This window comes from Antennarius striatus, chromosome 16 (assembly GCF_040054535.1).
Source record: "Antennarius striatus isolate MH-2024 chromosome 16, ASM4005453v1, whole genome shotgun sequence".
Taxonomy (NCBI): domain Eukaryota; kingdom Metazoa; phylum Chordata; class Actinopteri; order Lophiiformes; family Antennariidae; genus Antennarius; species Antennarius striatus.
In genome coordinates, this window is record NC_090791.1 from 5,804,464 (window position 1) to 5,830,286 (window position 25,823).

Here is a 25,823-nt window from a genome sequence, read left to right on the forward strand (position 1 = left end):
TCTTCTGAAACTTGAAACGCTGCACATACCAGTGGGGTTTAGACAAGACAAACAAGACAACAATTTATGGATTTCCTGAAGTTTTTTTTTTTATTGTTACTTCAGTAATGAATAAAAATGTTTAAAATTGCATATTTGTATTATAGTAATCGTCAGTACAGGGTAACATTCTTTGAAATACAGAAATGACAGACAAGAACAGATCAACAGACACAGGACCAATACATTTAGATAATATCCAGTAATGAACAATACGTATATTACTTCATTAACCATGCTTTCCCTAACTTCGTTTTAAAATAAAACCTTAAAACACATAGGTGTATATATTTAGATGTGCTACTGCCATGTTAAACCTCAACAGTTTTTCTCTCCAAAATGCCCTTGGTTTCAAGAAAAGCTAGCCCATCAGACTGTTCTATTCCAAACAGCCACAAAATGCTTGACAAATGTATTTGAGGTCATTGTATTAGTGCAAAAATGTGAATATAGTATATAAAATTTAACTGCGCTGTCGTAGAGAAAGTCTGAAGGTCAGGATGTCAACTCAGTTTCTGAGTGAAGAAACCAGACTGGGTTCTTCATGCACACGTATCAGTTACACCGTGGCTATGAATGCCTCTTGTTGACTGCAGTGTCAGTTAGGAGAGTCACCAGCATTCTTAAAAGTAGTTTTTATTTACACTAGCGCGTCAGTTATTATGTTGGCCACATTGTTGGTCGTTAAAATTCATCTAATGTCTTAGCAGCAGTTTTCTTGCAAACAACTACACATGTGTGGTTTGTCGGTTTTACACATGTTGATTTTGTAAACATTTATATAATTGTACACTGTTGCTAACTTGTGGCATGCAAACAGGCACCATACTGATGAAGTACAAAAGAAAAACAAATCCTGGGAGATTGAACTGTTCAAATACATCCTTACGTTTCAGTGGTCAGTGAGTTCTAAGGAAGAACAGATGAAGGGCTCACAATGTAAAGAAGTATTAATATGGAAAACATGATGAAGTTTTGATTCCATTGTATTTTGCTCAATTTTAGCAAAGACAATGATTTTCCCCAACTGCGTTGCCTTTGTTCTATATGAAATGAAGGTCTAAGTTAACACACACTAAAAAGTGGCAAAAAGTAAAGATAAAATGAAACACGGCAGTCACACAATTTTGCAGCAACTCTTAACTCACTGAGATATATGCAAGTCCAGATTTTTTCGAAAGACAGAATGTGACTCAGACTCATTTTTTATGCAGACATCCAACTCATCAGGTAAAAAAAAAAAACAACAAAACTAAGTAAACCACATATTAATGTGTCATCTGGGAGGATAGCAGTGTGCTTTTATCGAAAAGAAACTTATTGTACAAAGACACCTGTCCAAATGGGGCAGCAGGCACTGAACAGCCAAAAATATCAACTACCCTGTGATACATGTTTCCTTCAGTTGCGAAATTTGAACATGTACACAAATAAATCTTCACGCCAAGGAGAAGTTTGTATTGAACTGCCAGTCGTACATTTGGCGCAGAGCTTCAAACCTTTCAATCAGGGAGTTGAATGTTGGTCGTTGTTTAGGCTCTGAAGCCCAACACTGCTCCATTAACATCTTTACCTGTTGGAGAAAAGTGTTTATTAAAATATCAGGTCACCAACAGTACCAACAAAATCTCATTTTCTTCATGCAATTAACCTCGTGAGGGCAATCTTTGGGACAAGGCAGTCGCAGATGTCTCTCCAACAGATTTATGAGGTCCATCACATCCATCTGTTTATCGCTTGGCTTCATCATATCACGGAACTTCTACAAACCAAAACAAAGAGTAGAAGGTGTGAGAATCAATCTTTAGTTAGAATGGTCTCACAGTAAAATACATGCAGGATTGAGCTTGTTATAATAATGACATACTGTTGGAGGGTCTTGGCGATGGTCACAGCGAGTCAGAATCTCATACAGAGTAACTCCGAAGGACCAAATGTCAGAGGCAAATGAAAATTTACTTTCCTTCAAGCACTCAATGGCATACCTAGGAAGTACCATAATAAAGTTTAGTGACCAAAAACATAGAACAAAGCCTTGAAAAACTGTTAGGTCCTGTATGAACTTACCAGTACACTGGACTGTCCCCATGCTCCCGGACACGATAGTAGATCTCACCTTCAGGGATGTATTTTGTCAGACCAAAGTCTCCAATCTTAACCAAACCTTCATTTTCTACCAGGACATTACGGGCAGCAAGGTCTCGATGGATGTATCGCTTTGAGTGCAAGTACTCCATACCCTTTAAAAGAAAAAGAAAACATATGCATCGATGACTTGAACATGAGGGTGTACTATATATGCACTGTACATTCAAGGTTCACTTTAAAATAGTTAATGTCTGTTTCACAGCAGGAGAGTCGATCATGAAGTACTTAGTGAATATTGGTACAGATATTATACGTTTCCCCTCAGGACAAACTGCAATGACATGGTGAATTAAGAATTAATGTAGCGCATCAAAAATCTAATTTGTCCAGTACTTTGATCTAAAAACTGATATTTCTTGTATTAACCTGCAATGACAAGCATCAGACTGTTAGCACACTGATGTTAGCATTTTCAATACAGCCTAACAGAATAGACTCGTCTGTCACCTTCTATCCGGCTTTATAATGTAAAGTGTATTAAACTGCATAATGGGTCAAAAAAGAAATAAAAAGTCACAGACAATATTAAAATTCAATTTTAAACAGTTGTAAATATCAGTGGCAAACAAAAATGATAAACGTTGCTGGTGTAAAAACAACAACATGCCTAGGGATTATTTCCTGATGGATGTTTTCCCGAGGCATATCGATGAGTGACAACAGTATAACACTAGTGCGATGAAATATTTAAACATAATTAATTCGCGGCAACAAATAGAAAAAGAAAATATGCCATTAAGTGATATATTACCTACTTGAGGCAAGTTTAAGTGTATGGGCGTTTTCACATAACTTGTTCTGAAGGATGGAGAATATAAACTATTTTGCAAACAATCCTAAGAACACTGAAAATGGAAATACAGATGATTGGCACAAACTGAAAAATCACTAAACCCACCTGACAGATCTGTTGAGCAAACAGAAGGTACTGGGGCATACCCAGCTTACGATTGGGAAGGTATTTTTGCAGACTCCCAAGTGGAAAGTACTCCATTATTAGCTGCACCACTTGTCCACCTGCAAGTTTGGCAATGCAACAGTACTTTTAATCTTCCTATCGACATTATATGTCAAAAGACAAGAATGACCTGTTCGTATTCCATTGCTGAGGGGTTGCGTTAAAAGCCTAAATTTTTGACATTTAAAGGAATAATTGTTGCACTTATTTACAGAGGAACAACAGAGCTCAAACATCAGTTCTCTGAATCATCTACTGGGGATTGAAAGCTAAAAATAGGCAAACTGAGCACATCTCATCCTTTGAACACACCGTCATTATATTTTGGCATATTTTTGACATATTTATTTGAAGCAGACAAATGACAGCAGAGGGACTCACCCAGTTCGGGACAACAGCCTTTGTACTTGACAATGTTCCTGTGATAAAGAGACTTCAGGATCTCAATCTCCTTCATCCAGCTCTCCACATTACCATTCTCTTGTTTCAAAGCCTTCACCGCCACATACTCTCCTGTCCCATCATTGAAGGGGTCATATAAGAAGAGTGTCACTTTTCCAAAATGACCCTGGAGACACAAAAATAAGCATTACACCACCATATAACTCAAAAGAAAAATACTACCCGTTATGAAGTATTAGAACTCACCTCTCCTAAGTCCCGTATCTTTTTCAGGTAGCGTTTGTGGAACAAGCTAGGGTCTGCGTGAGGAAGGGTTTCACTTGGAGATATATCAGGATCTGTAAGGAAAAAACCCCAATATTAATCCAGCTATTAAATAGAAAACAATAAAGATGAATGTGTGAAAATCTACTTTTTTTCATGATTTCTGTGAGATTTCTGAGGATGGTGCGGAATGAGGGCCTCTTCTCGGGCTCATAGGTCAAGCACATGCTGATGAAGCCAGCCAGTTCCTGAGAGGATGGCTCAGCGAGACGGCCCTTTTGTTGATAAAAGCGCTCTTTCTGTTAGGGAGCAAAAGGGTGTCATTACAATTACAAGTCAGAAGAATAAAGCAGGGAGGTGCAGTCCTTGCTCTCATGAATAAATAAGCTTACCTCAGGCAATGCGCTGGCACTCATGGGGAGATTGCCGTTGTTACAGATCTCGAGTAGTGTGGTGCCAAAGCTCCACTGGTCAGAAGAGTTACTGATGGATGTACCGCTGTCAACACACTCAGGGGCAATCCACGGGATACGCTCAAGACGCTCTGCAGTGCAGAATAAGGAGACTGAAGCAGGTGTTCTCAATGGGTGCTGAAGTTAAGCTTTATGAATACTTCTATATAAGAGCAGAGTTAAAAAATGTGCTCTCTAACATAAAACATGATTTTTCTTTGTTTTTTACCGCTAAGAATTTAGCATTGAAATCTATGTATTGCTCAAAGACTTCACAATTTGGGGCAGCCTTATTAACTGACAAGAGATGACATGAAACAGACAGACAACAGGAAACAGAAGTGTCGTGGTTGATATGTCCGGTTTCTTAAATCTGGTAAGAGAGGCCGATGTAAATAAAACACACAACACCTGACTCACGACTCAGTTGTGTGGCTTTTATGTGAAGATAGGTTCAGTACCAGGGTAGGTCCAATACTGACCTTCCCGTGAAAGGACACTCAGGGCAAATCCTGGGTCACTCAGCTTGACAAAGGGGGTGGTATCGTGCTCCAGACCACGCCTCACCACCAGAATGTTCTTAGCACAAACATTTCCATGAACCAAACTTTTGGTCTCCTGCAAAAATTAAACAAATAAATCAAGCAATACTTATATTATCTTTTCATATTATTAAAAAAAACATTTGATAAGCAATAAGTCACCAGCAGTAATTATCCTATTCATCAGGGCTTTCTCTTAAAATTACATTACATTGATTACATTATTATTTCATTTGCTGCCTGCAGCTCAGATTAAACCTTGCTGTCAGTTTGGAAAGCAACACTAGTCACTACTATATATTTTAAACACAATTACTTACAGCGGTTAATTTCATTGTAACGCAAGAGACTAGCTGGAGATGGCTTCACTATCATTTCATTTTAATGGCAATTTAAGTGTTCCTTTTTAAATTACAATATAAGGCACAGATTAAAAAAATGAGGCTTGAGCTCACAAGATAACTGAGGGCACTAGCGAGTTGTTTTGCAACAATGAATTTCCACTGAGGAGTCACTGAGGCCTTTTCTTTACGAAGGAAAACATCCAAAGGTCCAAATTCCACAAACTCTTCAACCATGATGTCTGTGAAAACAGAAAAAAAGTCTCTGGTAATAGCAAAAAATAATAATGTAAGGATATGTCGGTAAAATGTTGTGGTTTTGACTTCATGGTTCCCTTGGCACTCAAATCATGAGTGTGATTATAGCCATTACTCTTATGGTTGGGAAGTGGAAAATGAGGAATTCATACAATTAACAGAAGAAGTGAATATATGAAGATGATTTTTACTGCACTTACTTTCAGACCCTTTGACTGACACACCATGTACAAACACCAGGTGGCTATGGGATACCTGGCTCATGAGGCTTGCAGTTTCAAAAAAGGCCTAAGAAAAACAAAGGAATGGAGCAATGAATAAGTTACCTCATTTATTTGCCCTTAATGCAATGATCACATCACTTACAAGTGCAATATCTTTGTGGCTTTGGTCTAGAATCTTGAGAACCACTTTGATTCCCTTGCGGTTGGCAAAGTTATTGTTGAACTCTTCGTTCTCATCACAGTACGTCCCACCTCGCACCAGCAAACGGCCTGAATAGATGTTGGTTCTGGTTCCACGTCCCAGGTGTTTTTCCTGCTCATAAACATTAATACTAGTCAGTCTCAGGGCCAGAACAAAACCTGTCAGAGCTTACAGGCTTCATCACCTGTATGATCTCTTTGTCTTTGATCTGGTGGAAGCGTAACTGGGTCATGTTCATTGATAAGGAGCAAGTGCGAACATGATGGTCGATGCCTTGCCTCATTACCAGAAGGTTGGATAGTTCTACAACACAAAAATTTCAAGTAGAGACTGAAATATTCTATACGAAACTGTTCTTTTCAAATTAAATGGATGGTTTTGACATGAAGCAACAAGATACAGCAAAACAAACCTGCTTGTCTTGGCAAACAGCATTTTTTCAGAGTGAAGCTGTCCGAACCGGACTTGAGTGAAAAGTTTTTCAAGCTGTCTATGAGCTCCTTCACACTGGCAAATTCTTGGTCCCAGCCCTCCAGAAGGAACATGGAGCCCTTGTGCTGAATTCGAAATTGCTTGTGGTTCGATGTTGATCCATTCTATGAGCCAAATGTAGAGGAATAGCATCTGAAAACGTTCATGATAACTGCAACGTAACAGGTTCTGAAGAGGCATCCTGGTGTTGCTTACCCCATTTTTGTTGAGGACGGCAAGGATGATGTGGTGATATTCCAGAGCACTCCAACGTAAAAAGAAACCCCCCTCCTCTGCTGCATCCTTTTTCAGCTTCAGCTGCACAAACTCTTCACTGCAAGCAGACCAGATCTGTGATATAACATACTGGCTTCTTCTATAGCTCTGTATGTTCATGTCCAAAGCAGAGATAACTCACCTCATAGGTCCATGCAGTCCATTTGCTTCACTCAGCACTACCCGTGGGGGAGCCACTTCATGACAAAGATAGTGGTGGGCGTCTGCAGTCAACCGGTAGTATCCATCAAGAAGGGAGATGAAGGAATGGGCCTCTTGGCTGGAGTTCATCTGAACCTCCTACATGCACATACACAAACACCACCAGCTTACAATCAAGAACTCCCACAGATTCAAAACATAATAACATGCCTGCAGCACAACCAAAACCCAGAGCTCTTATAGTCAAAAACATACATCACAGGAGAATATATTAAAATCCAACCATACATGCATGTTGTTCAATATTTTCAAGGACTTCAAAGACCAAATGATCTGATGACTAATGTAGCGAACACCAATCACTGTAATGCATCACAAGTACATTTACTGATTCAATTAATGTACTGCCTTTGCAAACTTAAAAGGGTAAATAAGCACTCTCACCATGCAGTGATTGTCCTGAGTGCTAATGCACACATTAGCTCCAGAGATGGCTATGTGAGTTATTTCAGGGAAATCGCAGAAGGGCGTCCATTTATTATTGCCAGCATTTGCATTCATCTGACTGGACTGTTGCTTTGCTTTCTTCATGTAGTTCAGAGAGTCATTCCTGAAGTAAGAGTTTGCTTGCGCCTAGGTGAAAAGAACACATCACCTGAAGCTCTGCAGTAGACTTCACAACATGCACGGAATTAGATAACCACAGATGAGTTCTGACAAACTTTCTGAGTTGGCAGCTTCATCCACTGAATCCCCTTGATGCCGGTTACTCTTATTTCATGTGTTGTTGGAGCTCTGAAGCCATCTTTCAAGGCACCCTGTGCACCGTAGGTGTTGAAAAAAGAACTGCTTCCATCCCCATCTTCTCTTATTTCCAGGTGGGATACAGGAAAGATCTCTACACCAAACCCTGGTGCCAAGTGTTCGAGAGTAGAGATGTATTTATACATGATTTCATGTGTGCCCAGCCGCCCTGTATCCATAGTGTGCTGCTGGAATGTCTTCACAAAGTCTGCAAACACCCGTCGGATCCTTATTTTTGTCAAGAAGTTCCCTTTGGAGATGTGTTTGGCAAAAGACTTTGGAATGCATTGTAAAAAGCTAAAAAAAATTAATAAAAAAGAAGAAGAAGAAGATTTAATGTTACCTGGACCCAGTGGTTAGATAACAAGCAGCTTTGATGAGGAGAAACTGTATTATCACAACAGCAGGAAATAGGGTAAAACAGGTAACTGCCAAATTTTAATTAGAAAAACACATTTTCCATTGTTGGAACAGATTTCATGGTTTTAGCTCTACACACAACAAAAAAGTTGAATCTTCAACTGCATATGCTTGGACTGTACTCCTTCCAGAGTAATCACCTGATTTTTTTGGTAACTTCTTGTAAGGAACGGCCTGTTTGCATTGCCTGGTGTGAGAGGTGAAGTATAGCCATCCCCAAGCTCTCATTTTTGAAGCAACTCAGCTCCTCCTCTGTCTCAATGTCTTCCATTTGCATTACTTCATTCACAAATTCATATTTGGCCTATTAGACACACAAGGAATTTTTTTTTTTAAAAACCATGAGGAACTATTGTGAGCATGGCAAATAAAATGTGGATACAAGTAATGCACTGTAAGCCATAATTTCATTATACACTGACCTGCGAGAACAAATACTCCAAGGATATGACTTCGAGCAGAGGAGAACCCTCCTGATCGGTTTTCGATCTGAGAGCATAACGCGTAACTGTCGGCTCATTGTCATTCAGTCCGTGCCAATTCCGAAAGTAATACCTGGGTACAAAAGCATCAAATCAACTGATGTGAACATGCAAGTCTTTCTTTCAAATTTCTTTTACTGTATATAAAATAGGATCTAACCTCATACAGTAGTGAAGCACAAGGCTTGAGTTCTCCTCTGGAGTAAAAACATGGTTTGGACTGTACCAGTAGCATGACGACGGGTTGTATAGAGCAAACAACATATGGCACAAGGGGATTATCCCTGTGGAATAAAAACTGAAATTACCACCAAAAGCAAGATAATCTGCCAAAATAAAATAATTCAATTACAAAATAGCTAAAAAGAGTTAGAGGAGGTTATGTGATCGTCCATGTTAATTTTTTGTCTGTCTGTTTGTCTGTTTATTTGTTTGACTGCAATATATTTTGAAAGATTTACAAAATTTGGTAATATTTTTTGCAGGTGTGGATGTTGGACTGAGTTTAGGGAAGATCATCACAGGTATGGAAGCAAATTCTGGGTCATGTTTTCCTCTTTCAACAAAAATATGAGATATTGCTTCTTTGGAACATTTCGTCAACATCATAAGAAAATCCAGGACGCTACAAAAAATATAAATACAGATCATTATCCAGATATGGTAGATGGAGATGCTTACTGATGTCGCATTGGCAGAAAAGCAATGTATAGATTAAAAATAAACCATAAACTACTGTTGGTAATGCTGGAAGGAGGATGACATAGTCAAGGAATTAGGTGGTGTTATTTTTTCTTGAATTAGCATGAGGAAGATCAGAGGTATAAAATAATCTTTTGGCTCCTTCTTGATATGATAATAAGGTTCCAATATTTTATTTTGACAACCTGGAATCTAGTGTTTTGTCTCACTGATGGTGGTGTTGACAGAGGTGTACAGTACGTTCTTAGTGCTTCCTGGTGAACCATCAGGCCATCACGTACCTACAGCCTTCGCTGCTGAGATGCACAGCTCCTCAGCTGTGATGGCTCCACTAGTGTGGGACAGATATCTCTCCCCTTCCTTTGTCCAGAACAGGTAGACATGGATGCCCTGACCCTGAGGGGGATCAGACAGGCCCGGAAATGCCCCAGGGCATGAACGGGTGAACCACCCACTTCTAGACATGATGGGGACACCCCAAGCTCTGAGACACACACACACACACACACACACACACACACACACACACACACACACACACACACATACACACATACACACACACACAAAAACATTTTAAATCACACCATATGGTTTTGTTATTTAGTCACATGGATGAGTAAGATTGAGAGAGGCTTCTGGTAAACAGCAATTTTAAAGCCACACCGTGGATTTTCCTGAATATCATGTTGTTCTGAATCTATTTTTATGAACGACGATTACTTTAGGAAAATAGATAACACTAGCATTTTTAAATACTTATATAAAGGGGCGGATCTCCCATATCGCCTTCCGGAGGTTGGACCTTATCTTACTTGTAATTGACATTATTTTATATCGCGGTACAGCACAACAACAGGACGATAATATCACATTCTGACCACACAGGATGTGTCACCTAGTGGTACATGAACATCGACTACATCTAACATTGTTTCAGAATGTGACAGGGAAAAGTCACAATATCTATAAAGTCAGAAAGGCGTGTGAGAACTCCATGTCTTACCATATAATGATGAACTTCTTACGATGCTACATAAAAATTTAACACGCAGAGAAGTACAAGTCGGACTTCATTCTGTACGGACTTCCCCTTCCGACTGCGCATTCAGATTGAGGTGAATTACGACCCGACAGTTCACAGGAAAGGGAAGGAAATTTACAATCATACTATAGCGTCGTCACGTCCCGCACTTCTCTGAATCTGATTGGATTACTACCGCAATTACGTTGGAACGTAACTTGCTTTTACGCCAATCAGTGTAAGAGAAGGGCGGGGTTTGGCGTCGCCATAGTAAGGTCTGTGACTTCACTGAACGAAACGTCGCCACTCCCTCTATACAAAGGGGTTTCAAAATAAACGACGTCATACCTCTAATAAAAACGATGCATACAAAAACAAACTACTGTAATTTGTCATTTATTTTTTCTTTACACATATTTGCAACGTGCACTATGAACATCATGCAACATGTGAGGATTTTTGTTTCTATTCCATTGATTTCCTTCAAGCATTAAACTTCAAAATTCACGATACTGTATAGGTTATTATTGTCTGCAATAACCTATGGCAATATATCTTTAGCAGTCCTATGTTAAACGTCCTTGAACAAGCAGTTTCACCTCACATTGGTTTAACAGTCAGATTAGATAACAATCAAATTTCCAATTTGACACCCTGACTTTGATGTTTGATGTATGTGATGATAGGTTGAGGAACACAGAACAATTACTTCCACAGTTCCACTGAACATGTACTGTATATAAAACAAATGTTACTGGAAAACTTTTATTCCAAACTCTTCGACAGGTGTACAAGTTGCATATGAAAAACCAGGGGTTAATAACACTCAGAGCCTCAGGTGAATCATTTTATGGCTTATGACAAACTTTATTAATCTCCAAATTACTGAACTGAAAAAAATGTCTCCGACACACTGAGTTTTCAGTAGTTGGATATAATTCAACCTGTAGTGATTTTTAAAAAAAAAAATCAGGACAAGCTGTGACCATCTGCACACGTTGGTTGCTGAAGTCCTAAAAAGTAAAAAAAGAAATCTTAAAACTGGGGGAGGGGGAGAACAAAGAATTGTATGGACAAACAGAATAGGTCAATGTTGTAGTTATCCCATTATACAACAGATGTATTAGGCAGGCATCCATACTGACAAGTGTGCACAAACAAATGTCAGAATACAGTGATGTCCAAACTAAAGATCTACACTCAAGAAGTAGTTTCTTTTCCAAGCAGGAGTTATTGATGCCACACATTTGTGCTATTAGGTGCAAGCTCATCCCTTAGATATAAGCTAAATATTTCAATGACGTTATTTCACTGTTCTTTGATTCAAATTCTAGTCATACATGTGATGGCTTATCAATTCAGGGGGTAAGCATGACTGTAAAAACAACAATTCACAGGATCAGTGTCAATCATTCTTTTTTGGCTTCTTCTGGCTCCACTTTCACTTCCTCATAGGTTGCATCTTCCACTTTTTCCTCTCCATCATCTGTCTTGGAGTTTGGGACCCAGAGACCTGAGTCTATGCACCTTTTCATGTGAGCCTTTGCCTCCTAAAGAGTGACAAATAATGACATTTACTAATGGATAGACAAAAATTCAATCAAGCAGAGAAATATCTGAAACAGGATTCCACTGTAACTTTACTGCTCTTTACTGGATAAAAAAAAAAAGAAAACAGTAAGACTTTAACTAAAAGTGAAACTTACCGTTGGGTCCATTTTGCTGATCACGTCTTGTAACATTTGGATGTCCTTATCATCAAAGCATTTCTGCATCTCCTAAAAAGCATATTTTATGTGGGATCTTAAACAACTAAGAGAAAATACAGAGTGCTGAGGTTTCCTGAAAGCAGAGCAACTTACAAGTGGCAGGGACTCGTACACTTCAACAGGATCTAGCCCTCCAGGTCCCAGACGTTTTTGTCTCTCCTCCTCCTCATATTCTTTCATGGCTTTTTCAATGCGGATCTTCGCCCTGCCCCGAACCCTCTCCTTAAATGACTCCAGTTCATCATTGAAAGCATCCTGGTACTGCTGATCTGCTGTCTGTGAGAGACAACAAAGATGATTGCCATCCAAATGAGCATTTCACTGAACATTCCAGTACAAGAATTGAAATTTTTGCAGTGTTTCCGAAACATGAATCCTGTAAAGGACTCAAGAGTAATTGGACAGCCTCTGAAATCTTGTTTGTGACAGTCACATCTTAAAGCACTGCAACTGTTGGTTATTATAACAGGTACAACAAAAAAGGAAGTGAAACAGGATTCATATTTTCAAACAAGGCAACAAAACACCTCTTTTTCACTTCTGCTGTTAAAAATTCTGATCTTGAAACTGATTAAACTGCAGGAACAGTTCTGTCCAACTGATCTAATAGCAAAAATGTCCTTGCTCCAGAGGCAGCTCTTGAGAGGGAGAGAAAGAGAGTGAGATGAGGAGAGAGGCGGAGAGAGAGAGGGAGCGACAGAGAGAAGGTGGTAATAAAGTGACTTAGAGAAATAATGGTAGTTATGTTTGCCAGAGGAAATAAAGACAACCAAACACAATTACTACAATGAACAAAAATGTGATTCCATTCCACACGGACACAGAGTGAACACTGCATTTTAAATGGAAACACAACTGTTTAGTTTTTATTTTTGCTGCACTGAAAACACAGGCAGTCACCTTGATCTTGGAGAAGAACTGACGAAAGCATCCTCGGGGGTCCACCTTGAGACTTTTTGCCAACTCTAAAATGAACTGCATGACGATCGTCTGATGCGCCACTTGCTCCATCAATGCGTGTTTCTAAAAAAATGAGGGGGAGGGAGTTGCATTTTTGAAATTATGGAGTGAGTTAAGATTTGTAAAAGATCTGGGCTTTGGACTGGTATCACACTGGGTATAGTTAAATGCACAGAATTCTAAGATGTAGAAAAAATGTGGGAGGCCCATTCTGTTCTAGCCCATTCTAGTCGTGCTTACCTCCTCAACTTCAAGGTCAATACACATGATGACCAAGTAGTTGGTAGTTTCTTCACATACAAGGTGAGGGTTGTCAGAGAGGTACTTCTGGCTGTCATCCCAACGTCGCAGCATGCCTACAGTACAGACAGCAATGACTTGCAGTTGCTACTTCCAAGGACCACTTCCATGTACATACATGCAATGAACATCAACTCTGAATGGAAGTCACTAATCCTCACCAAAATGTTTGATCTGCTTCTCATATTTCTCCACAAATGTTTTATGCTTTTTCTCCTTCTGCTCTTCGGTCTCCTCAGCAGGATCAGGAACGACATTAACGATGCTCTATGAAGAACAGGAAGTGGCAGCCATTGTTACAGAGTGAGATGCTAGTTCTTCTTAGAGAATGTCACATCATACAACGCTAGAAATTTGAGTCATATGATGAAATATCTGTAGCACAAAAAATATATGAATAGTTAAAGCGAGAGTTATGCATCTAAATACAGTATATGTTAAAAAAAAACCTACATCTTATTGACATTAAACTTTCATTGCATCACTTTGTTGTAAAATGTATATAATGGCTTTTATTAAAACAGACAATGAATATATGTATACCAATACAGTACTGGGTAGTATTTGAATTCAGCTGCAGATGAGCAGCATGTTATTGTCCACTCAGGCCCACTTCAATTCAGTTTGTTCATTTTAACTAAACAGATTATTCGACAGTCTATCTGAGAAAAGCCTGTCCGACACACTGGTCTGACGGGTTTATTGTTCTAGCTCTCATGTTTTTGGAACATTGTCCACAGCTGTGGGATGTGAGGTTCCTTGCTCTTATGAACTAAAAACTAAGAATGCAATTTTTCAGCAGCCCTTTACATCTGTCTCACCTTGCTGAAACCCTCCTTACTGAGCGTGTCAACATTCCATGGCATTTTCTTCTCTTCACGGACATGTTCCTCCATCTTCTTCTCCCACTCACGCTCCTCTTTTTTCAGTTTCTTCTCCTCCGCCTGGGCTTTGCTCAGCTCTGCTTTGGAATCATCCGTTGTGGAAATACTCAGCTCCTGTACTTTCTTCTGTGCTTCCGCCACCTTTCGCCGGCAATCATCAAGTGTCTTCTTTACTTCTTCACCCTTTTTCTTATATTCTTCCATTCGGTCAACACGTGCCTGATATGCAAATAATGCAAAAAGTTGAGTAGAAAGAATATTACCACGTCACACCCCAGACATAAGCACGGAAAAACTATGCATCAAATCTCTCTGCAATCGATTGGCTTTTTTAGGTTTATAATCTTTAACTACATTCATTACCAATCGTTTTCTGGTATCCGGGGCTTGTTATTTAAATGTGTAATTATTACTTACAATAAAGTGATCAAAGTAAACACAAGTAACACCTACCTGCCAAAGGTTACCACGTAATTTGTGCAGTTATTTAATCATGAACTTTAAATTTGTACCTGGTGTCGCCATCTGAAGAGACTCGGCGTGTCGATGTTCGGATGGGTGTCATCTTCATCGTCTGACACCTCGATGTGATCCCACACGCTGTAGTCTATCCCAGACATTACTGCAGCAAGTACCCGAAGTAAACAACGCTAGCTTTAAACGTGTTCAAGTGTCTGTTGACGTGAGTAAGCTCTTTACAAATAAAAGCTAATTGACTGAAAGTGGACGAAAAGAAACGAACCTGAATACGAGAACCAAAACACTGATAGTTTAGAAAATGCGTTTTTGTATTTAGTGGACTAGCTGGCTAAGTTTAGCTAAAATAAACTCGCAGATACTAACCTTGCGTAGATGAACAGGAAATAGCAAAATATTCTAGAAAGATTTGCTGTTGCCCATTTCCGCTTGACGTAATGACGTCATTCCGCCGTGGGAAACGTACGACGTCGACTGGCGGAAAAGAGCAACGTTGAAAACGTCACAAATGATCGTCAGATTTATGCATCGATTAGACAATTTTTTAAATTTAAGTCATACATGAAAATTACTTTATAATTTTAAATTTTAACAATAATGACTTATATTAGTATTTATCAGCATATTTTAAGTTTATTGATTTGAATATTTCTAGGGTTGTTTCGTAACATTATTTCCAAATTTTCCAAAATCGCTCTGGCGTATGTAAAACACGAGTTATTATCTAGCATTTGAGAATCGTAAATAAGCTATTTTCATGTTTTTATCGCGCAAACTGTGGTATAAAAACATTTTCTCTATTTACTATCATCTCTGTCATACTACATTGAGGAGAATAAAATGACAAAATTAATTTAAAACTATAAACAAATTCTGATACTAGAATAGGCTATGGATTTTCCCTTGAATTGTGTGTTTTCAATGACATGTCAACTTTTAAAACAAGAAAGGACAAAGTAAATTCAGGTGATCATATTTTAATTCACTCCCAAATTATAAATCTCCCTCAAGAAATACAGTGTGCGTCATCTTTGCCCACCATTAGAAAAACCAGGTGTCACAGTACAGTATGCATGTTAAATAACAATTCAGTACAATGCGCTATTACAATACACATAGTTCAGTTAAACAATGGCACGGTGTTTCTACTTTTAAATCACTCCATGCGGATCTATGTTTTACTGTTTTTCTCTGTGGTTTTTGAATCCTTGAACCCAGAGCAGCAGATGGACTTCCCAGTCTGTGTTTCACAACACCGCCTCATCTCCCTGATCAGATCCTCGCACATGCTCTCCACATACTTGTTGGCTGGAGGAAGGGCACGAAATTAGCCAAACAATAATGGGGAATGTGCTTCAAAAATATACATCCAAGGGATTCACAAATGCACCATTTGTTTTACTTCTCAATTTGCGAAGAGGTTCTCTTTTTTTATTGGTTGTACATTTATGCATGACACAATTTACAATAATTCTCAACATACATTAGCTTTTGACAGTTTTAACACAAATGTATGCGAGAAGTTTGAGTGTTAAAATAATATTTAGAGACTTTATTCCCGCACTGGCCAGTGATGAGATCCATCCAGCTGTGACAGCGTCCTCTGCTGGATCAGCCGCACCACTACACCTACATCTAGAATAGTGTGATGTGACGCAATTCACTGTGTAAAATATGCCACTAATGTGACGTAGAAAATGTTTTCATATGACACAAATGGTTGAATAAATCAAGTGATGCGTATTTAATTTCCTTGTGTACGATGTAATGTCCAATGCATTCAGATGCCGGTCTAATGTACCTTGTAAACACGTTTGAATTGCACATGCTTGCTTTTGGCACGGATCTTTCTGTGGCATAGCGTTACCTAAAAAGGAGCATACGGACACGTTAGTTGTCCCCTAACAGTGAGTAAACATCTAATTAAATACTGCGTCAAAGGAACAAACACTGACTCCCACCTTTAATGTTCAAACTAATGTGTATTCGCTGAGGGCATCGAGGTAAACGAAGGTCGTTTTCCTAGAGTTAGCCACTAACGCTACTTCCTGACTGCTGCGTAAATGTTTTGGTCACGTGACGCATGTGGATGGTGAGACAGTGCCCCCTTGTGGTCTAACGTAAGAGCGTCACGGACAATTAAATTACAGCACTTATCCCATTTAAATTACTGTATATGGTACAAATCAGGCCCATTTGTATGTCAGTGGACTTATGAGAAAAAGTTCTGCATAAAATAAAGTCATAGCCTGCAGAAGCACATTATAGATATCTATAAATAATCTTCTTTCAATTGGTATGCTTTAAAAGCATGTTTTTTTTAAAATGTCACTTTTATTCTTCAAATCAAGAAATGGTTCATATTTACAGTAACGGCCTGATGATTTTAAGCATTCAGTACTCAAGTTGATACATCAAGTAAAATGTACTTGTCATTGCTATCTAATGCATATTTGTAATGTTACACAGTAATTTAATTAAAACAAAAAATATATCTAGAAAAAATATAAATTAGATACAAGATGTCACATGTGAAGCACAAAAAGTGGACTATTTTCTAAGCAACCAATCTATTGCACAGGATAGTGGAATAATGTAAATAAATGACAGTTATCAAACACAATACATTAGGGATCCTTTTTCTTTTCTTTTTTTTAAAATTAAAGTTAGATCTGATTCTGCCAGATTGCAAGATCTTCATAATAAGCTGCAACTGTAAAATTCCCTCAGTTTAAATCTCCTTGTTTGTCCAATATGGTCATCTGATCCCATCTCACCATCTCTTCTTTCAAACACCTGAGCAAAAGCAAAAGTATAAGTCCGTTAGGGTACAGTTTACAATGGCATCTTAAACACAGAGTTCCCTTCTACCTGTGGTCTTGGCCTTGACGATGAACTGTTTGCTCTTCTTCTCCAGTGTATTGGCGGCCGTGCAGGTGTAGGTCCCTGGGAGAAGTGAGGAGGAGGTAAGAACTGCTTCGTTGGCCATTCTCTCTTGTATGGGTTGGGAGGATTGCCAGCTGTACACAGGTGCTGGGTTCCCGGTGGCAGTGCAGTTCAGGGTAATTTCACTATTCGGCACATGGTCCACAACTTCCGTTTCAGGAGTGAGAAATGTTGGGGGAACTGCAGAGACAGAGTACAGGGATTAGAAGCACCATCTTCTATGAAAACATAAGAACCAATTTTTAAACTGGGAGTAGCTTCCTCACTTACAGTGCACAGAGGCGTCGAGAGGCTCAGAAGTCACAGTGGGAGGTGGTTGCGGACCCTCCGGTCCGAGTTCCAGCACTGCTACGCACCTGTACTGCACTCCGTTCTCAGCTTTGGTTGGTGTGACCATGAGGATAGAGGATACTTGGACGGGTGAGGAAGATGTGAGTTCAGAGAAGGAGTGGTTATAAACCTCGGATTGCCCTTTGTACCACCTCAGGGTGAGGTACTGAACAGGAGCAATGTTCTGGACCTCACAGAGCAGCTGGTACTCTTTTCCTTCCACCATGGCTCCAGTGTGGTTCACAGTCCTGATGGAGACGCTGTCTGGGGTTTCTAAATGAATAACACACACAGTTCACGTCATTCAGAAAGGTTTGTGGTGGCAGGATACGCCACGTGTCTGAGCAGGAGCTGACTTACTGTAGAGGACCAGGTTGAGTTTCTCTTCACACTGCCGTGGAGCTGTGAAAAACACACCGTAGCAGATGGGCTCCTCTATCCAGTCAATGAGACTGTCCACCTTCCACTGGACAGAGAGGTCCTGGAGGGTGTGTGTGGCGCTGATGGCTGATTCCCAGCCCAAGACACGAACGGGACGAACAGCCTCACAGCTAACCGACACGGACTCCCCAAAGCCCACCACAACCCTGGAGGGCTTCAGGATTAGAGAGCAGCCTTCACCTGACACTGAGACACAGAGACATCATCAACATCCTCATCATCATCATCATCATTCTAAAGAGCACGCATATGCAAATCAAGCCACACCTACAATGAGTCCCACATGTTTAAGGCCTATATTTACATAAGGGCTTCATATCCAAACTATGTTCACCACTGCTGACCAACAGCAGAAGAAAAGTCAGATAGCTTTATTTGCCTATGGTTTTGGATGATTCTTGGAGGCAGCTATCCTTCTCAGGCACTAGAAACCTGCAGTGTGTGGAGGGTAAGATGGACTCCACCAAGTATCAGGAAATCCTAAAAGAAAATGTCTCAACATCTGTGATGAACTTGAAACTTGTGCATCAAGGATAATAATCCCAAGATGATCTCAAATTCTACCATGACTTTGTTCCAATAGCATTCCGAGAACATTCCAGACTGGCTGTCACATTTGCCAAAAAAATGAATCCCATCTGGTGAGATTCTAAGAAGAGAATTGCAACAGATAAACCCTGGAATATTCAAGAACTGGAAAACTTTGTCTAAGAGGAATGGGCTAAGATTCCTGAGGAACGCAGATGCAGGTGTCTAAATGTTCATCATGTAGTGGATCACAGCATCAAAAGAGTCTCCTCGAAACACCAACAACAAAATCATTTACAGGCTGCATCGGTCATTAAAAGCTACATGTGGGGAAAAAACATTTATCTGCTCTACTCTTTAAATTCTTCTTGTGTGATGATCACTGCATTATAACCAAATACATTTTTATAACACAGTACTGTCATAGTTCATGGATATGTAATTTATTACACAGCTAGGCAATAGAGTAGAACTTAATTACTCTATTACAACACAGAAATATCCATAGTAAATCAGAAAAAGCCTGATATCTATGATGGACCTGTGAATATAACAGTGAATTATGGATTATTAGCCTGTTTTTAATCATGTCGTCACAAAACTTGCTGCTAAATTTAATCATTACAAAATTGGATTTTAAATGTGATGTGTTGCTATAACAAAAAACACAAGGTTTCTAAGACCCCACATCCATAATAAAGTCATACGCTGATTTGATTTGAAGAATTAGCTGGCTACATAAATTATCAGGAGTCTCATAAACTGCATCAAACATTATCTGTTATCCAAAAAGGGAGGAACACATTTGCTTCCAGAAACATCTTACCTGAGCGAATCATGCAAAGTGTCACAATCCATTGGAGAAAGTTGTTTCCCATGTTACTTTCTGCACTGCACTGTCGATTCAGACCAGAGAGAGAAAAATCCAATTTGGCCAAGCTTGGCTTCTCCGCAGGGAACTATGTTGGAACAAAAGGGCCCCCTTCATCCCAGCTGACTTTGAGGGCGGTGGGGGTAAAAGGGAAAGAGGGAAATTTAACAGGTGGCAGGCCTCTGAAAAACAGTCTGACTTCTCAGTACCGCGCTGGTCCTGAAAACCTTTTAACAGAAACTCAGTCTTACAAATCCCGATGATGACCCACCTGACAATAATAGACATCAAATAACAGTACAGTCAGAAAATTATTGTGCTTAATGAATGTAGTTTCATTTTCAGTATCTCATACATTATTTCCTTGGGTTTTAATACAGTTGAGATCTGTAAAACTACTTCTGTGGCTAAAAGTGTCTTTCCTTCTACAAACTGACATAAATCTTAAATACATGAACATTGAATTAGAATTGGGGATTTTTATTTTTTTTTGCACACCACATTCCAACTGTAGGTGCGTCCACATTCAATTTCCATAAAAATGGTTTCATCTTTCATTGTCCTCTCTGGCTTGTTTTTCACTTGGACTCCAGGCTCGTCTCCTGTTGCTTCAGAACTCCACGCTTTGTGAAATCTCAGCAGGCAGGAGCGGTGGTGTCGAAGCAGCGTGTAGCTTGTAAGCCCCACACTGTGACCAGAATGCGACACAGCATATCTGCTCTGACCACAACTGCAGTGCGAGCGAGCAAGTAAATGGATGCTCTTGAGGGGGGGGGGGGGTGTATTTATGGAGAAGCACAGCTGGGAATCTCGACGTACAGATTACAGAACACACGTTCTCTCTCCACACTGAATCTGCTGCTCCTTCATGCACTCTAGAGAAATATGTTAAGCTCCAACATCTATAATAAAACTTTTTTTTTTTCCAAAACTGCACGACAAATTGAGCAACATCTACTCTGCCAGGTTGTTATAGTAACACAGAGTGTACAGAACAGAAACCTTTTGTGGGCATGACAGGGATTGAACATAAAGAACATGGTTTCAGAGAAAACAGGTTTATATTGGGGACTGTAGGAAGGAGAGCACTCACTCTCCTTTACATTCACTTTGTTTGGTACTAATTAGTATGGCGGTCTCAGCACTGTATAAATGTAACCCCGATTGAATGAGGAAGCATGAAAGAGAGGTCCAAAGGGTTGACAAGTGGTGGGAGTGAAACATAGTAATGAAAGACGCCGGTTTGCCTCAATCTGTATTCTGCCACAGCGTGCCGGTGACAGAGAAGCTGGCTTTATTTAAGAATATGCGTATGCACACAACACATTAACATTCTGTTACATTCTACTTCACTTAGAAAAGCCTCAACGTTGGACTTAAGGGCTCATATTCAGGCGATCAGTGAAGCAACCGATGGCCTCATCATATTAAACTCTTCACTTGTAAAGAAAAAGCTCATCAGTGCAAAATGATTCAGATCCAGAGTCGTACCAGTGCAAACAAAAGAACACATTTGTAAAAAAAGTTTGAGTGAACATGTTGCCAAAAAGTTTTTACAATAGACTAACAGTACCGTACCCAATCACAACAACTGGCTTTTTAAATAGTACAAAAATAGTTTTAGGAGTGCAGCTACTGACTGGTTTCACCAGCATGCACTTCCTTATCGATCTTTCATCACAATCTCCTTGCGTTGGTGTGGAGTATTAGTTCATCAGTGCCCCCCCCCCACACACCCCAGAAACATTTCCTGCTGTTCTAAGATCGTTTGACGAGAATGACTCAGACTGAATGAGCGGTCGAGAACACCTGAATAATGAGGTAAAAGAAAGCTAAAAGGCTCAGGAGAGCAGCAGAGATGAGTGTTAATGCCCCTGGCGTCAAATATCATTCAGTCGGTGAGTTTACGTGCACCATGTTTACAGATCGGTTCTACATTCACACACAGAGGAGGGAGGAAGAACTTTTGTTAGAGAACTGATTGCTGCCAAAGCAGGGTGGTACCTTTAAAAATCAGGAAGCAGGATTACATCAAAATGTAAAGTCCCGGTGAGTCACGCTCCCAATAAAACATCAAATCAACTGATTGATGTACAAACAAGTTGACAGGAACCATGTACTAAGTAAATGTTTGTTGTTAATATAAAAATATAAACTATGTAAGCTTTACAGCACATGCTTTAGCTCCAGTGAGCATGCAGAGCACACCATGCTTCGTGATACTTGCTTCTCCAAGCACCAAAAACTTTATAAAAAGAGTGTCATTGCAAAGCCATGCAAAAATGAATTGAAAAAAAAAAATCATCTTCAAATAGGTTCTGATGAGGTAGGCCTTCCTTTGTGATGGCCGTCCTTGTTGAAGGAAAACACACCTTGCTTCGTCACAAACAAAACTCCGACGATGGCAAGCAGGACCCCTAGAGCCAGGAATCCTCCAACCAAGGCTGCGAGGGTTGTGTAATTCCCTGTGGGAGACGGGAGTTTTTGTTATATTCTCTTCGTCAGCTCATAGGCTCAGACCTTCTGGTCATGCAACGGAAGCTTTTCTGTTTTTGCGATAAACGACGAATGCCAAAAAAAAGATTATAACAAAAAACGCAGCCAGTAAAATTCCAGCAGTGGTCCCGGCGCGACTACCTGATGGAAAACAACAGCATGAAGGGATTATAGAAAAGTTAATGATGCAAGACATTAAAGGAGGAACAAGAATAGAAATCTAATAACCGGGTGACAAAATCTTACTTGGAGGTTCCACAACGGTGAAATATTTGGTCCTGCTGCCCTGGGTATTAGCTGCTGTGCAGCTATACGTCCCTGGAAGCTCATAAGATGGGTTGAGAGTGGATTCATTGGGGTGTCGATTCTCCTTCATGAGTTGTATGGGATTTGGGAAATGCCAGCTGTATGCAGGAATTGGATTTCCCGTAGCGCTGCAATTTAACGTGAATTTACGACCAGCTGGAATTTCCAACGTCTCATTTGCAGGGCTGGCAAATGTTGGAGGGTCTGAAAATATATAGGAAATACAGAAAAATAAAGAGCAATAAAAAACATGTTTTAAAAAGGCAAACACGTCGTATATATATATATATAAGTGAGTAAAAAATCACACTGAACCCTTACACAGTACATTCAGTTCATGCGGCTCTGACATGATGGAGGGAAGATTTGGCCCAAATGCGTCAAAGTTCATCTTTGCTTCGCACCAGATCAGAGCGCCGTGGTCGTCTCTGTGCGCCGTCAGATTGCTGATGGACGTTACGTTAAATGGATAAACGCTGCGCACATCAAACGTGTCTGTGAAGAACACCTCGTTTCCTTTGTGCCACTGAATGGAGAGGTTTCTGATCGGCGCAACGTTAAAAACTTCACACTCTATGCTGTAGTTTTCAGCCTCTTTCATGGGGCCTGTTGGACTTGGGTGAGACATAAACACACTGTCTGGTGTCTCTGTTAAAAAAAAAAAAAAAAAGTTACAAACATCAGATTTAAAATGAAACTAAAGAGACCAGCTGTCAAAATTCAGATCAAGTTAAAAACGACTTACTGTAGACTGTGACAGCCAGGGTTTCAAAACACTGGTCAGCGTTCTTGAGATTGAGGAAGCACATTGGTTCTAAACGCCAGTCTGTCACAGACTTGATGTTCAATTGGAGAACAGAGACCCCCGGTGTGAGCGCCGTGCCTCCGTTTGAGGACTCCCAGCCCATTCCTGCTGCCTGGTCGGATGAGGTGCTGCAGTTGGCTGAGAAACTGTCTCCGATCTGCACCACGGCTTTGGGAGGGTTTATCTCAACTTGACAGATGGGACTCACAGCCATTCCTAGAAGGACACAGGATGCATCACAGCAAGACATGGACAGCACTGTCTGTCTGGATTCTGACCCACTGGAGGCTAATGGTGCAAGTTGAACAGTTAAAAAGCAAAATAAATAGATAAACAAACAACTGATAATAGGCAAAAAGTTGTGGCAGTCTGAGAAGAAATGTCTTCATCATACAGTATCTTTAGTCAGAATTATGGTACAGCGTACCCTAATGGCTTCTGGTGGTAATGCTGTACAGTATTCAATGAATATGCCTCAAGGGGTCCTATTATGAAAAACAGATCTTTTGGGGGTGACTACAAATATATATAAGGTGAAACGCAGATTAAGGAAGGAAGTCTTTGCTTGTATCTGTCTTAAATTCTGCTTTCACTAAACATCACCATCATATTCCTCCCCGTTTAGTTTTGTGAATCAAGTTAGTTTTAGAGTATCAACAAAAAAGTGATTTTCCACGCCAGCAGACACAGATTAATACCCCATTAAGATGTAACTTTTTACGTTTCACAAAAATGTTGAATACATTTGAAGTACATCTGCATCTGCTTGAAGGACCATGTCACCAACCTTCCCAGTTTTACATACAGTGATTTAATACACATCCCCTCCCTCCAGATCTTTATTTTTAGTTCCCAGATCAAGATTATGATCCTGATCTAGACACAGTGTGCATAGTGGAGGCACAGTTACAGTTATAAATGCCTGAGCATTTTGATTTTCTTATGAAATACGCTGAACATTCAGAATCTAAGGATGTTTAAGAGGGTATAAAAATGATCCAAAATCTACATCTGAACTCAAAGTTTAACTGTAATTTCACTGATAGAAAAAAAAAAAAAAAGAATGGGAATTTTGTTGTGGACAAACAAACAGACCTCACCCGATAGGTGGTGGTTCAAAAAACAGAATTGAGTCACTAGTTAAAGAACCACAGAACCACCCTTCAAAACCATACACGACGTTTTCACTGTAGAACCACATTTTAAACAACAATGAGTGGAAATCTATATTTAAATACATACTGTATATTATAGGACATTATTATAGGCGGATAAATACACTGGAATAAAAAAATGACGGACCTCTCCTCTAAAGTGAATTATTGTTTCATCCACGTGTTAATTCATTGTTGAGGAGGACTTTACGGAAGTTGGAATTTGTTCCACGGAGCCAAACAGAAAGCAAACTATCCGGTTGATGTGACCCGCACAATGGGCGTCGGTCGGCCTGTTTACACGGTTAGCTCCAAGCCAGACTCAATAATAAATAAATAAATAATAATAAACGTTAATTCAGCTCAAATTAAAAGAAACAACCAGGACATAAAGCAGTTACCTGTGTTCGCTATCAAGCAGCTCAATATGAGGAACAACATGTTGTTTCGCCAGCCTGCCAACCACAAAACCTTTATTACATGAAAAGGTCCAGATGTCGAGCTTGTTTCCCCCTCCGGGCGGCCGGTAACTGCTGGTCGGCCTCACCTGGAGAACGAGGTCGCACCAAGTCCCGAAAGTAGAAGAGCAATGGTGCGTTAAGGTGTTCCTCGAAAATCCCAGCTGTTCCCGCGGTGGTTGGGCGTAAACAACGACGGACACGAGCCGACCGTATTTGGTTTGCAGGGCGTGTGAGCGAGTTTTTCTTAAAGGAATACAATAACCTGCTTAATTATTATTAAAATTGGGCGCTGCTTTCATCTAAGCAGAAAGAATGCTTCCCAAATGAGCACTTCACTGTATAGAAAATACATATACTGTATCTACAGCTGGACAGTAAATTTATGTTGTCCTACAAAAACCACAACCGTAAACTCCTCATTATGGTCAGATGTGTTGCCACTGATCCAAATCAAAAGCAGTAAGGGACCTTCAAAATGCGTTTGGATTCATATCAATAAAAAACAATCACAGGTTGACAAAATTACATTAAAATCACAGCAGTGGAAAAATCCCTCAGTCATGAAAGTATAAAGATGAGCAGATCATCGTCTCATCCCTTCTGATTGTGGAATATGATTCTGGAACAGACAGTATATGGTCAAAGGTACAAAGGACAGGAACAGTAAAGGTTGCAGCCATTGACACAGACCAAGAAATCTAATGTCATCCAAGCAGGAAGTAATTCTTGTGTTCATTTCTTCCACTGCAAAAAGTATGCAAACGCAACGGTTCAAGGTGATTCTTCATTAAAGTTATCATGAGACCTGACAAAAGAAAGCAATAGATCAATTTATTAGGCATTAAAACTTTATGAACATTATATTATTAACCCCATATAAGTTATTTTTCTTTTATAACATTTAAATGATGTAAATTCAAAGTT

The 25,823-nt window shown here is 39.8% G+C and overlaps 4 protein-coding genes across 4 annotated transcripts; all 4 read right to left on the bottom strand.

Annotated features, from left to right (window-relative positions):
• Window positions 1-72: 72 nt before the first annotated feature.
• On the bottom strand, window positions 73-10,282 carry tyk2 (tyrosine kinase 2). Its single transcript, XM_068337961.1, has 24 exons — window positions 10,154-10,282; window positions 9,429-9,631; window positions 8,606-8,729; window positions 8,386-8,518; window positions 8,104-8,267; window positions 7,462-7,840; window positions 7,184-7,372; window positions 6,720-6,877; window positions 6,518-6,635; window positions 6,243-6,426; window positions 6,015-6,133; window positions 5,771-5,941; window positions 5,605-5,692; window positions 5,261-5,388; window positions 4,746-4,881; window positions 4,204-4,355; window positions 3,960-4,110; window positions 3,794-3,885; window positions 3,527-3,713; window positions 3,086-3,204; window positions 2,107-2,279; window positions 1,907-2,024; window positions 1,691-1,801; window positions 73-1,612 (listed from the first exon to the last, which is right to left on the bottom strand). Exons 2-24 carry the CDS (start codon window positions 9,610-9,612, stop codon window positions 1,478-1,480), a joined length of 3,513 nt encoding a protein of 1,170 aa, XP_068194062.1. The 5' UTR covers window positions 9,613-9,631; window positions 10,154-10,282; the 3' UTR covers window positions 73-1,477.
• A 731-nt stretch (window positions 10,283-11,013) lies between these two features.
• LOC137610364 (hsp90 co-chaperone Cdc37) lies at window positions 11,014-14,966 on the bottom strand. Its single transcript, XM_068337964.1, has 9 exons — window positions 14,928-14,966; window positions 14,597-14,706; window positions 14,022-14,303; window positions 13,362-13,467; window positions 13,141-13,256; window positions 12,841-12,963; window positions 12,034-12,216; window positions 11,878-11,949; window positions 11,014-11,721 (listed from the first exon to the last, which is right to left on the bottom strand). The coding sequence occupies exons 2-9, from the start codon at window positions 14,702-14,704 to the stop codon at window positions 11,581-11,583; spliced, it is 1,131 nt and encodes a 376-aa protein (XP_068194065.1). The 5' UTR covers window positions 14,705-14,706; window positions 14,928-14,966; the 3' UTR covers window positions 11,014-11,580.
• A 566-nt stretch (window positions 14,967-15,532) lies between these two features.
• On the bottom strand, window positions 15,533-16,635 carry cmc4 (C-x(9)-C motif containing 4 homolog (S. cerevisiae)). Its single transcript, XM_068337507.1, has 3 exons — window positions 16,523-16,635; window positions 16,363-16,428; window positions 15,533-15,869 (listed from the first exon to the last, which is right to left on the bottom strand). Exons 2-3 carry the CDS (start codon window positions 16,418-16,420, stop codon window positions 15,733-15,735), a joined length of 195 nt encoding a protein of 64 aa, XP_068193608.1. The 5' UTR covers window positions 16,421-16,428; window positions 16,523-16,635; the 3' UTR covers window positions 15,533-15,732.
• Window positions 16,636-16,975: 340 nt separating this feature from the next.
• LOC137609339 (vascular cell adhesion protein 1-like) lies at window positions 16,976-25,093 on the bottom strand. Its single transcript, XM_068336319.1, has 10 exons — window positions 24,840-25,093; window positions 23,225-23,500; window positions 22,801-23,127; window positions 22,420-22,683; window positions 21,986-22,142; window positions 20,260-20,365; window positions 19,633-19,765; window positions 18,198-18,464; window positions 17,778-18,110; window positions 16,976-17,687 (listed from the first exon to the last, which is right to left on the bottom strand). Exons 1-10 carry the CDS (start codon window positions 24,877-24,879, stop codon window positions 17,410-17,412), a joined length of 2,181 nt encoding a protein of 726 aa, XP_068192420.1. The 5' UTR covers window positions 24,880-25,093; the 3' UTR covers window positions 16,976-17,409.
• Window positions 25,094-25,823: the final 730 nt, after the last annotated feature.